We start from the raw sequence: 13,071 nt of genomic DNA, 5'->3' as shown, positions 1-13,071 counted from the left end.
TAAAGTGGGATCACAAGACTTCTTATTCATCTAAACACAAACTTAGGCTAATTAATTACCACACATATATGGGATGATTACAGAGTCCAGACTTAGGATGCTTTTGTGTTCATCAAACAAAATTATTACAGTCGTTAGGATTTATTGTATTTATAAGTTATATATAACATGTATAAAACAGATTTATATATCTCAATGAATTAAATCTTAATTTTAACCTGAGGACCATGGCGATCTACTGTATTGGAAACAGAAAGGGAACTGATCATTTGCAAAAGAAGACGACATCTTACTTTTATCTGCATCCATGTTCCATATAGAATCCAATGAGCTTTCCCATGTTGGAGAAGCCAGAGTTGGGTAACTTAAGCAATGGCTTTGTTCTGAGTAAATGTCTTTAACTGGTTTTATTATGTTTACCGCGGAGTGATCAATCTCTCTCCATATGTCATCCATTGAGTATATATCTTCGGCTTCTTGATTCATCATATCCCCCGTGGATCGGGATCCTCCAGTGTCGTAAAAGCTCACTTTCCCTGAAGATTTACGAGAGTGGCACGATGATTCTTGAGTGTTGGTGGTGGTAGTGGTCATAGACGAAGAGCTGCAGTTGGAAAATGAGGAAGTTGGAGACACAGGACGCTTCTTTTCTTGAGCCTTCTTCCTCATATGAGTCCTCCAGTAATTCTTTATCTCGTTATCTGTTCGTCCCGGCAATTTCCGAGCTATTTTCGACCACCTACATATATACAAACATATGAAAAAGAAAAATTTAAGTATAAAGTACTGTTACATAAGAGTATGTGATCTTTTTTTTTTGTTTCTTTCTCAGATGGATCAGACCTGTTTCCCCACTTTGCGTGAAGCTCAAGGACAAGGCGCTCTTCTTGAGGGGTCATCTTGCCACGTTTGAGACCAGGGTGTAGGTAATTAACCCACCTTAGCCTGCAACTCTTTCCTGTTCTGTTCAAACCTACAACCAAAACTAGCACATTAATGGAGGTTCCTTACCTATTCTTATCTTTCTCCCTCCACCTTCAAACCTGATACTTTTGCTATAAAATCCCATCGTCGGTCTCCAAATAAGTGAACGAAATTTACCAGAAGTATGTCCTCCTGTTCTGTCCATGGACCTTTCCGGTTTTCCTCTTGCATCATTTTTATCTCTCTCCCACTCTTTCTCTCTTTTATCTTTCTTTTTGTTAGTAAAAAGTTCTTTCTCAGCTTGGTTCACCATGGCATTCTTTGTCCACTATATATATAAGCTCAACTTTTTAACACTGTGCTGTGTCTATGCGACATCACACTCACAATATTAAAAGCTCTAATGATATCTCTTTTTCTATTTTTTTCCAATCTTTAGTGTCCATATGTTTGAGGGATTATCCTATTGATAATGTAGGGTCTCTTCATTGTGATGTCACAAGGCCATTATATCAAAAACTTGATCGTTAAAGAGGGTGATTGGTGTTACTGATGCAACACTCCCATTAAGTCTGCCTTTTAATTTTTTTTGTGCCGTGTGTGATAATAAGAACTCTTTCTTATATATTTTGGCAGGCACTATCTCGAACGTGGAGATCAACATGATCAATAAAATCTCTTTAAATTATTCCAAAAAAGAAGAAGGTATTTTTTCTATAGTGTCTTGTTATATATACTAGCTAGAAAAACTAATACTCTAAATAAAATTTTCTATGGTGCTAAAAGTTTGAAAAGAAAAAAATATAGAAAGACCCTAGATCTTTCTTCACTTTTTTTTTGTGGGGATATGAGAGAAGTGTCTCTTGACTTTATTAAGGGTTATATTGGTAGCAACTGTTGAATCTTAGAAAAGGAAAAGAGAGAAGAAGAAACAGACAAAAGCTTTGACAGCTTTAGAAGTCGAATTGTTGTTATGGGGGCCTGATAAGTGAGTTTTTGTATCTAGTAGCAGTACCTGAGATAGGAATTAGATACTTTTAAAGTTCTCGAGTCTGTGGCTTGTATTTTTTTTTTTCTCTTGGGCCAGCGGTAACACTGTCCAAAGACACTCAAGTACAAAATCAAATTATGGAATTTTCAAGTTACATGTGTGTATGGCATAGCGATTCGATTCTTGTAGATACATAAGCAAAAATAGGGTGCCGTGCCATCTTAAGATAGACATGACTCTATGTGTGCATGCACATAAGAAGCAAAGACTGTATGTCTGTATGTATTTGCTTTTCTCTTATTGGCATAGTCTCAAGATTCATAAAACATTGACATATTCTGAACAGTTGGTATTTATCGGGCCTGTGGTTATGAACATATGGAGTAAACAAACATGTATTGAGAAAACAGGTGATTGATGTACTGACGTAACACTCCCATTAGTTTTTGTCTTTATTTTTTGGTGGGTGTGTGTGGTAATAAGAACTCTTTCTTATACTCCATATTTGCTAGTGCACTATCTCCTATGTCATAATCAATAGTTCAAACTTCAAACCAAAAGCAAAAAAAAAGAGTATCTTTACTATTTTTTCCTGTTATTTAAGCCAGAGATATAAAAGCAGTGCTGGCTTAGGACATGTGCGGGAGGTGCGACCGCACCGGGTCCAAGGGTCCAAGAAAAAGTTTTACATGTAATTTTTTTTTTTTTTGAAAAAAATAGTATATGTTCAAGAGTTTTTTAGAAAGTAGCACAGGGTCTATGTAAGGTTTGAGCCGGGCCTGTATAAAAGTACTAATTAATTGTTAAAAAAAAGTACTAATTAAAGGTCTGAACCATTCTTGAATTAAGCTGGAGCTAAATCTCTCCATATAAGCTTCATATGAATATGGAGAGAGACTGTTCTTATATGAATTAAGTAATTGGAAATATTAGCTCGAACTCTTGGTTTTTATTTGGAAATTTTTTCTTTCGTTTTCTATATCTTGTCTATCCGGAAAAGTTACGGACACATACTGATTCTTTCAAACATTATCATTTGTTTCTTACAAAAATAAAAGACTATCATATATTAAAATAAAAATATTTCTTTCTTTCAGATTTCTTAAATCACGTCAAGTAAATAAGATTTACATGAGCTATTTTTTATTATTATCTTTTTTATACAATTTGAATTGATTTACCAAAATGGAACAATTTACTCTACACTTGCTTGAACAAAAATTAGCTTCAGAAGACCAAAAAACAATTAAAATTCTAACAGGAACATAATAGGTAAAATTAGTTATTTACGCGTATATGAACCATAGTTATATGGGTTTGAATGGTAATCTCGTTTGAACATAGCGTTTAAGAATTTTTTTAGTCGTTATAAAGAAGATGGTTAGAAATAGTAGTAGAGAAGGTGACTAAGTTAGAACAAGCGGTAAAATAGTTAAAGTTGGTAACAAACGGTTTAATAATAAAAACGTTATGCTCAAATTTTGACACTAATTTTTGTTTTACGTTGAACCAAAACCGACTAATCACGATTAATCGTTCTAAGCACTAGACGTTGAATCTCCACCCGCTTGACCGTAACCATTCAAAGTCCTAGTAAAAAAGCTCTTATTTATCTTTCAAAATGGACCATATGGTTCTGCTCTTTATTGTTAATGCTCGATTAGATTCGGGGTCTAGGGGTTTATCATTCATGCGTGTTGCTTTGGGATTCGTAAACTTGTCCTTTTGTCTAAAATATATTCTAAACAACACACACCACACTCTGAAAGCTACTGCATTTGAAGTGAGGCATGATTATTAGTTGGATTTGACCACTTAACGTCAGGCAATTATACCAATACATATGGAAGAATATGATTAGGAGATGATTGATACAAAAATCTATTCTATTGTTTAGTTGGGTTTGATCATTGTGTCTAACTACATATTCTTATATGATTTAATTAGAAATCTAACGAATATTTACTTGAGATTTTAACTTAAACAAAACGGACGGAGAGGATTGGAAATTGATAACCTATTCTTTATAGTGGAGCTAAATTAAGAAATGAGATTGAGGGACGTGGACGTCACCAACACACCCCTCTTTGGCCTATCTCCACTAAAAATATTTATATCCTCACCTCTTTGCCCTGTGACTCCCACACGCTAATTTTATAATGTCTATATTTTCTTTTAATTACCGTTGCTAATAGAAAAATGAAAATTAATCAAAAATATGTGAAACTGGTTCGGACCCGCCTGCCAAATGATCTGGAATACGACTGAAAAAATTGATTCATTTGTTTAGCCGGTAGTCAAAGGATAGGAAGAGTCTTTCAATGGTTACATAAGTGTTCTCTTGACTATTTATTCAAGCTCTTAGATTTCTATTGTAGTAATCTTTTATTTCTTGATTGCAAATGGTTTTAGTGTATTTCTTTAAGATGTCGTCAGTCCATACGTACACATGGAAACATGCTTGCGTTGCATGTGTTTTCAATCTTTATGTACCATCATTACACACATATTATATGTGACATATGCATGCATATGTAAGCATACATAGATGTAGCCGTAGCACATAACTCATAGTCATAAAATAATATTCCGTATTTTGCACAAGGTTTGGGTGATGTAAAAGAAGAGCCGTAGTTGTTAAAGACAAAGGAACGGTGCGGTGGATATTCTTATGAACATGAGCACGCCCTCTAAAGGTATAATAAAGCCCACATCCACATCAAACCTTACGTATGCAATGATATGTGATCCCCCATATGGAATAATCTAGTTTTAATAAGACTAGTTTTACATTACAAAAAAACAAAGCTATACTTAATAACTAGGAGTTGCCCCGTGCTACGCACGGGCTTATCTTAGTATTTGTTCGATTGGCAATTTTTTTAACTGTTAGATTTTTATATTTCTGTATTTTGCTTTCTTAATTGGATTTTTTTAATTGATAAAAATTATATAAATTTTAGGGAGAAGAGTATGTATCTTAAGTAATTAAACTACACCCTCATGTATAATGGATTTTATTAATCATGTTTACTTTTTTGAATAACAAAATGTTTAAAAGCTTAGACTTATTCTCTTTTAGGACATGTTGTTTTGCGATGTAACCATTTTGCATTGTGATTATTGAAAATTATAGACTCATATAGTCATATTAATACATGTCACTTTCAAACTACGACAATAACTTATTTGGACGTTGTTTCCGCTGTGGCTTTACAGAAATAGCCGAGATCTACCATCATTGTTGAGTTTTGAATTTATCCCATGAGTAATCTTTTATTAAATATGGTGAAGTTTAGAGATATAAAATAAATATTATATTCCTTAATATTGCACATTTTTCATCCTCAGATTCAGATAATGTGTAATTTATTTCTCTTTTAACTGTTAGTAACTCCTAACATCAAAAGCACCTTTTTTGTCCTGTCAACACAAGATGTAAAATGATACGAATCCTTCAAACTTCAAAGCCTATTCAGTGGCTTTAAACCAAAAATAAAATAAAATAAAGATCACCTTTTGGTGATTTTATTCACTTCGTCATTGATTAAGGCAAATCCTCATCATCTTTATTTTGTTGTTACGTGAAGACATAAGCGAAAGTTGAAATTGAAGTCCCATATCATAAGTTAACTGAAATCAATTACAAATCACTTCGTCTAACGTTGTTTCTTCTAATGTCTTCCTTCGATATATATATATAATAGAGATCTGATCATCTATTTTAAGCTTTAGGTCTCCCTATCCGTAGTAATCTTAACAAATATCCAAGTTAGAATAATATATAAATAAAAGAATGTATAATGAAATTTTAAACTCAAAAAATCATTTTCTAACACAATTATACCGTTGTGTGATATATATCTTAGGCTAAGCTGCATTGTTTTAACTTTATGAATATGTCGTAGTGTACATGCACGTAGGCTCATGGTGTCTCCATAACTTAATAGAAAACTTTACTCAATATGGCAATAGAAAAAAAGCTTAAAGGAGAAAATAAGAGTAACTAAATTTTTTATTTGATTGTTTGGTCATTCCGTAAAGGTTTTCTCCTCCACCTAACCACCAGTCCAGACTACTACCTTACATGCTTGCATAAAGTTTAGTTCCTTGTCTGAGATCTTAAATCCTCCATTTTCCTTTAAAAATGAATTGTGCAATGAGCAAATCATTTACATGATCTAAAGGAAAAATGCTTCAGAGACATTAGAATTTTCCTCGAATCATAACAATAATTTGAGTATGAAGTAGAATACATCACATGAAATATACATATTAAGAAACCAGCCAGTCAACCATTATAGTAGCAGAATTTGGCCGTTTAAAATTAGGACAATATAGAATTTTAGTCAAAGAGAAATAAGAGATTGGAATGTATAAATTTATGACTAAACATTGAATTTGATTTTTGGATATAAATGTAAGCTAATTTATTGAGATTTTAAAGGTGATAATGGGATTTAAAAATTATATGTGCAATGAGCAAATCATTTACGTGATCTAAAGGAAAAATGTTTCAAAGTCATTAGAACTTTCCTCGAATCATAACAATAATCTGAGTACAAAATAGAATACAATCACATGAAATATACATATTAAGGAACCAGCCAGTCAGACATTATAGTAGCAGAATTTGGCCGTTTAAAATTAATGGGACAATATAGAATTTTAGATAAAGAGAAATAATAGATTGGAATATAAATTTATGACTAAACATTGAAATTGATTTTTTAAATATAAATGTAAGCTAATTTATTGGGATTTTAAAGGTGATAATGGGATTTAAAAATGAACTATGCAATGAGCAAGTCATTTACGTGATCTTAAGGAAAAATGCTTCAGAGACATTAGAACTTTCCTCGAATCATAACAATAATTTAAGTACGAAATAGAATACAATCACATGAAATATACATTTTAAGGGACCAGCCAGCAGCCATTATAGTAGCAGAATTTGGCCGTTTAAAATTAATGGGACAATATAGAACTCTAGATGAAGAGAAATAAGAGATTGCAATATAAATTTATGACTAAACATTGAAACTGATTTTTTGATATAAATGCCAATTCATTGGGATTTAAAGGTGATAATGGGACGTTACTAAAACAATATTTAGCTTTCCACGGTTTATTGAATTGAAGATGAAGAACATCAAATCTTAAACAGAATTAACCATGCTCTAATTTTGAAATTGTCAACCCATGCTCTAATTTTGAAATTGTCAAGAATACATATGGCCCATTGTTAGCATTATATTCATTCATAGGCTCATATACATTGGTCTTAAGTTTTAGAACACTAACGTTGAACCAATTAATATTTAATAGAAAGTAGAACGTTAAAAACAAAACACTTACGCCTAACTTTTTGTGGATTTACATGGGTTGCAATGACAACAACTGTTTCATCTTTTAAGGTTAAAAGTTTGGCATGGACATCGACCGCAAGTTCTCTCCAAAGAGATATGTATACGTTGTCACCACTACAACAAACACCATAAATGTTACACAGTTACAGACTTACAAAATGTAGAACGAATTTGAAAGAAAAAAAAAACCCAATACCTTTCTAAAATGCAAGTCAGTATTAAACTGAAAGTTGTCTTTGAAGGGTGGTTCTGATCTTTGTTTTCAAATGTTCGAGACGAGGATATTTGGCCAACAACATCTGGTGAGTGGGTAAATGTAGATATAAATCATATACTGAAGAACAGAGTGGAAGCTAAGAGACCAGAAATACGAACAATGCAAAAAAGGTTGTTACCTGGAAGCTCCTCACCCTTGTTTACCATATCAAGCAAGTCTGAAAAAGTAGAGAACCTAAAATAATCAAAACCAATAGAGCATTGTCATTTTTTAACAGTCTCCAAAGACGTTTTCTCCGTGAAAACAATTCTCCACTTGTGCTTGGTGCGACGATAACGGTTGGAGGATGCAACAACATCGAAATCATTGATGCTGTACAACTGGCCTTTAACCAATTGATCTTGAAACTTAGACACACAATTAGGAACAACTGAAGCTTGTATAGCACAATCCTGAAACAAAGGCTAAATGAATGTGTTAAAATGGAGGTAAATCAGGGGTCAAGAGGAACAATCATAGAGATAATATACATTTTCATCAGTAAGGAGACATTTTCATTAGGAACAATAAGTAACATATTGTTTCTTCAAAAGTCTCGAACTTCCCAAATATGGATGACCCAAACAACAATCCTATTGATACCAGTGTTGTGTATTTCGTTGGAGGTTGAATCAAGGGTAGAGTAGGGTGCTATTGTTTTAGTTTTACCCATGGTGTGTGAGAGAGAAGATGAGTGTCGTCAAAGGTTGTTATTTAAAAAAAAACTTAATGCAATGGATGAGGGAGAGTAATCAGGGATTGGAATGAAATGTTAATGACCATGAAATCATAGGTGTTTGGTATTATTTTCATTACGTTATAATTGGGTGGTAAAACGTAAAGATGAAAATGAAGGATATACTTCAATGGAATTTTTTAATTACCTTAAAGATTGTAATAAGTAATACAAATAACGTCATAATAATGGTTTCTATGATTCTAATTGGCAGTGAAGATCTAAACCCCTTTCTTAATATTTCTAAATTTGATACCAAGCAATTTAAAAACGATTTTGGACAGGATTAATGTTACATACAATTCAGAACTTCAAATAGGTGTTCGGGATCTTGACACAGATATTAAACCAGAAATGATTTAGAATTTGGTGGTGGAGTAGGAAAATTAAACCAAAGAAACCCAAGGATTAGGAGATTTTTGTGAAGGTACATCGGAGGTGGTAGCTGCTGAAAACGATGATTGTGAGAAAGTGAGTATAGGTGAATTTGACATCGTTTGGTTCATATCCTCCTGATGGGTGTAAAGGCTGTCAATTATATTTGCTGGACTTGTAACTGGTTTTATTTTGTTAGGCCCAATTTGAAAATGTAAAAACAATGGCCTTTAAGAATAAGAGAGGACATGTGTCAGTTATATAATAAGCCAGATGTCATGTTCTAAGCAGAAATTGAGAAAAACCTTCTCTTATTATATAAGATGTAAGATATCCGTCTATATTGGTTAGATAAGCGATGATATTAATTATTCGTAAAGTGGCGAAATCTCTTCGTTTACCTTTGTTGTCCCAGATTTAGAGGATTTGTATTATTAGAGGAAAGATAAGAAATAATTAATAATTTAGGCCTTTTCTATTTGGTAGTCATCCTCAAAGCTAGGTCTGGCCATAAAGTCGGGTCGAATCGATTATCTTTTCATAGTACACATATACATATTTGTTATGCTTATGTCCATGTTTATCATGGAGTTTTGAGACCTTGTATACACGATTCTTTCTTTCTTTCTCTTTTGACGTAAATAAGCTACAAAAATTTGTGTGTGGAGTTTCTGTGTAATGTTCTTAACTTATGTTGATCATATGAAAAAATAGTAATAAATATAAAAGTCTCCATTTTTTTTAATCTGCAATTATACATGTAGAAGTAAAATTATATGTCATCAGTCATCTTGGGAGTATTTGATTGTAGATTTAAGGTCGCTAACATAAGTTACATAACCGTTAATATTGAGATGCTAAAACATAAAATTAGATTCCGAAATAAACTTACTAGCTATTTTGCTTGCTTTTTTTTTAGTAAGATAAAATGATTTCAATATGCATATATATAGATGAACGAATCGAATTCATGTTGTATCATGGATCGTGCTCTTACCTAGTGATCCATATCACCTCATCAAAACGGATACGAAGCAAAAGAAAAAGAATAGCTACAAATAAAGTTTTGGTTGAGTTTTAAGATAACTTCTATTTTGAAAAATATTTGTAATTTAAATAGAGAAATATCTTTAAGAGTGTCAAAATGGGTCGAAGCTGATAGGTCAACCCAAATCATTCAAATTCATAGATTTCATAAGTGAAAAATTTGGGCATTAATGGATTAATGGGTTAAATGAGTTAAATAAATTGGGTTGAAATGGTTTGATGGATTAGTGGGTTACTGATTAAGATGGTAGCTGCATGACTGCCAAAAAAAAGAAGCATCAGATCCATAGTCTATGGAACATGGGATCGGTGCCTTTAAAAATTCAAGCATCTTCGTGCAAAAGAGTAAACTCTTGCCTTACGCAAAAGAAAATGATTGTATCTTTGGGTCTTTAACATTTGGATTATTCCATTCCTCTCTTGGTAATTTACACAAATTTCTGCAATCGTCACTTATGCCTTATTGTGGAACAATTCTTAAGGACAGCCTCTATTTTACACTAATTATTATTCCATTTTGAAAACTACTTTTTATTCCATTTAGGAAGAAAGAAAATAAGTGTTGTCCAATTAAGCAATCACTAGCTTTATGCCTTCGGGTGGAGATAACGATTTCATCAGCCATGCATAATCTACAGCTGCTTATATTGTGAAGAAAACAGAACAAAACGACAATGTTTTGTTAAAAGGCCTTAAAGCCACAAAGCCCAATACTAAACCTAAAGCTCGACAACAAGACTGCAAGCCCAAGTATGTTCAACGATGTGTTCAACGGCTACCTGCAAAATCAGAAAAGAAGCAAGGACAAGCTTGTACGGAGATGGTGACAGGGAACAGATTCACACCTCTCGAATCATCTGATACAAACTAAGCCACGTCCCATCTTAGATGATTCTAGAGACTAGGTTAAATCATTGTCTCCCTTATATAAAAGCAGACAAGTCATTGTAACAAACCAAGGATTGAATAACAAAAGAAACAATCTTTCAAAATTCTTTTATTTCTTTCATGGTATCAGAGCCATGGATGGCACCATGGAACTCTTCTCTTCTCCTTCGTTACATATCTCTAACTGTGTTACAATCAAACTCACAGAAGAAAACTATATCATATGGAAATCTCAATTTGAGTCATTTCTCCGAAGTCAAGCTCTGCTCGGGTTCGTGAACGACGCCACCAAGCCACCGCAAGAAACAATTTCTATACGTAACAAAAATGAAGACAAGACAGAAGAGATCCCAAATCCAGACTTTGAAAACTGGTCTCGAGTTGATCAAGTGGTTAAAGCTTGGCTACTTGGTTCGATGACTGAGAATGTAATGAGGCTGGTAGTTGGATCTACAACTTCTCAAGAGGTATGGAACACTCTGATTTCCCACTTTAATCGCACATCTTCCTCTAGGCTGTTTGAGCTGCAAAGACGCCTTCAGAACAGTGAGAAATTAGATAGAAACATGTCTGAGTATCTTAGAGGAATTAAAGATATTTGTGACCAGCTTGCTTCTATTGGTGATCCGGTTAGTGAAAAGATGAAGATATTTGCAGCTTTAAGAGGTTTAGGTCGAGAATATGAGCCAATCATAACTGTCATCAAAGACTCTATGGACAGAGTTCCCGGACCTACCTACGAAAGTGTTGTTTCTCGTTTGACTGGATATGAGGACCGTATGCAACGATACTCTGTCTCGACCGAGGTATCTCCTCACTTGGCCTTTGGCACTATGAGAAATCTTGGCTCTCAATACAGAGGAAGAGGTAACAGAGGCAGAGGTCGTGGGAACTACTCTACCAGAGGGCGTGGATTTCATCAACAGTTCTCCACGACTCGGTCAGCTAGCTCTCCGATCACTTCGACTGAGAAACCAAACTGTCAGATATGCGGAAAACGAGGTCATCATGCATTTGACTGCTGGTATAGGTTTGATGGGAATTACCAACCTGCTGAATCTGCTGCCGCTGCTTTCTCTGCTCTACATATCACAGATGTTTCTGATGATTCAAGTTGGCATCCAGATACTGGAGCCACAGCTCATATCACAAATACAACTCGGCATCTGCAGACCTCACAACCTTATCATGGCAATGACACGGTAATGGCAAGTGATGGAAATTTCTTACCTATCACTCATATCGGCTCAGCAAATCTCCCTTCTACGTCAGGTAAACTACCTTTAAATGATGTCTTGGTGTGTCCTAAAATTGCAAAGCCTCTTTTATCAGTTTCCCGTATGACAAAAGACTATCCTTGTGCCTTTACCTTTGACTGTGATGATGTTGTTATTAAGGACAAGGCAACTTACAAAGTTCTGACAAAGGGAAGGGAAAATAATGGTCTCTACAAGCTGGAGGATCCAAAGTTTAAGATGTTCTACTCTACCAGACAAGTCAAGACAACTGATGAAGTCTGGCACCAAAGATTGGGACATCCAAACCCACAGATTCTCAAGTTCTTATCTTCAATCAAGGCAATTCAAATCAATAAAAGTACCAACGGTGTATGCTCGTCATGTCAGCTTGGGAAAAGTTCACAATTGCCTTTTATTTCTTCTAATTTTGTTGCTTCAAGACCCCTAGAAAGAATTCACTGTGATCTATGGGGTCCATCTCCTGTTTCTTCTGTACAAGGATTCAGATTTTATGTTGTTTTCATTGACAACTTCTCAAGATATAGTTGGCTCTATCCATTAAAAAGAAAGTCAGATTTCTGCTCAACATTCATCAAGTTTCAGTTGCTTATTGAGAATTTGTTGCAGACTAAGATAGGAATTTTTCAATCTGATGGTGGAGGAGAGTTCATCAGCAAACAGTTTCTCACTCATTTGCAGAATTCTGGGATTCAACACTATCTCTCTTGTCCTCACACTCCTCAACAGAATGGCATAGCTGAAAGAAAACATAGACAGCTTACAGAGATGGCTCTCACTCTAATGTTTCAGAGTAAAACTCCACAAAGTTTCTGGGTTGAAGCTTATTTCACCTCAAATTTTCTATGCAATCTTCTTCCTTCGAGTGTTTTACCTGGTACCATCAGTCCCTTTGAAGCCTTATTTGGTAAATCTCCAGATTATTCAGCTCTAAGAACGTTTGGTAGTGCTTGTTATCCAACCTTGCGAGCTTATTCACAAAATAAGTTTGATCCGAGATCACTTCAATGCATTTTCTTGGGATATACTGAGAAATACAAGGGCTACCGTTGCTTCTACCCACCAACAAGACGTGTGTACATCAGTCGCCATGTCATTTTCGATGAAGGAGTGTTTCCTTTTGCTTCTACTTATAGTCAGTTTCAACAAACTGCACCAACGCCACTATACACCGCCTGGCTCAAGAATTTTTCATCAAAACCAGTGACAAGTGAGCGACATAGCACCTC

At 34.4% G+C, this 13,071-nt stretch overlaps 1 protein-coding gene across 2 annotated transcripts; it reads right to left on the bottom strand.

Annotated features, from left to right (window-relative positions):
* On the bottom strand, window positions 1-1,295 carry LOC104711068 (transcription factor MYB48). Of its 2 annotated transcripts, none has more exons than XM_010427738.3 (3): window positions 1,102-1,295; window positions 844-973; window positions 1-739 (listed from the first exon to the last, which is right to left on the bottom strand). In XM_010427738.3, the coding sequence occupies exons 1-3, from the start codon at window positions 1,235-1,237 to the stop codon at window positions 214-216; spliced, it is 792 nt and encodes a 263-aa protein (XP_010426040.1). In that variant the 5' UTR covers window positions 1,238-1,295; the 3' UTR covers window positions 1-213. The 2 variants fall into 2 exon arrangements, with proteins under 2 accessions (XP_010426040.1, XP_010426041.1); XM_010427739.3 differs by having other exon boundaries at window positions 1,044-1,244.
* Between the last annotated feature and the right edge of the window lie 11,776 nt (window positions 1,296-13,071).

Source organism: Camelina sativa, chromosome 9 (genome assembly GCF_030686135.1).
Source record: "Camelina sativa cultivar CO46 ecotype springtype chromosome 9, ASM3068613v1".
Taxonomy (NCBI): domain Eukaryota; kingdom Viridiplantae; phylum Streptophyta; class Magnoliopsida; order Brassicales; family Brassicaceae; genus Camelina; species Camelina sativa.
The sequence above is the reverse complement of the archived record's forward strand: the minus strand, read 5'-3'. Positions and strand labels throughout refer to the sequence as shown.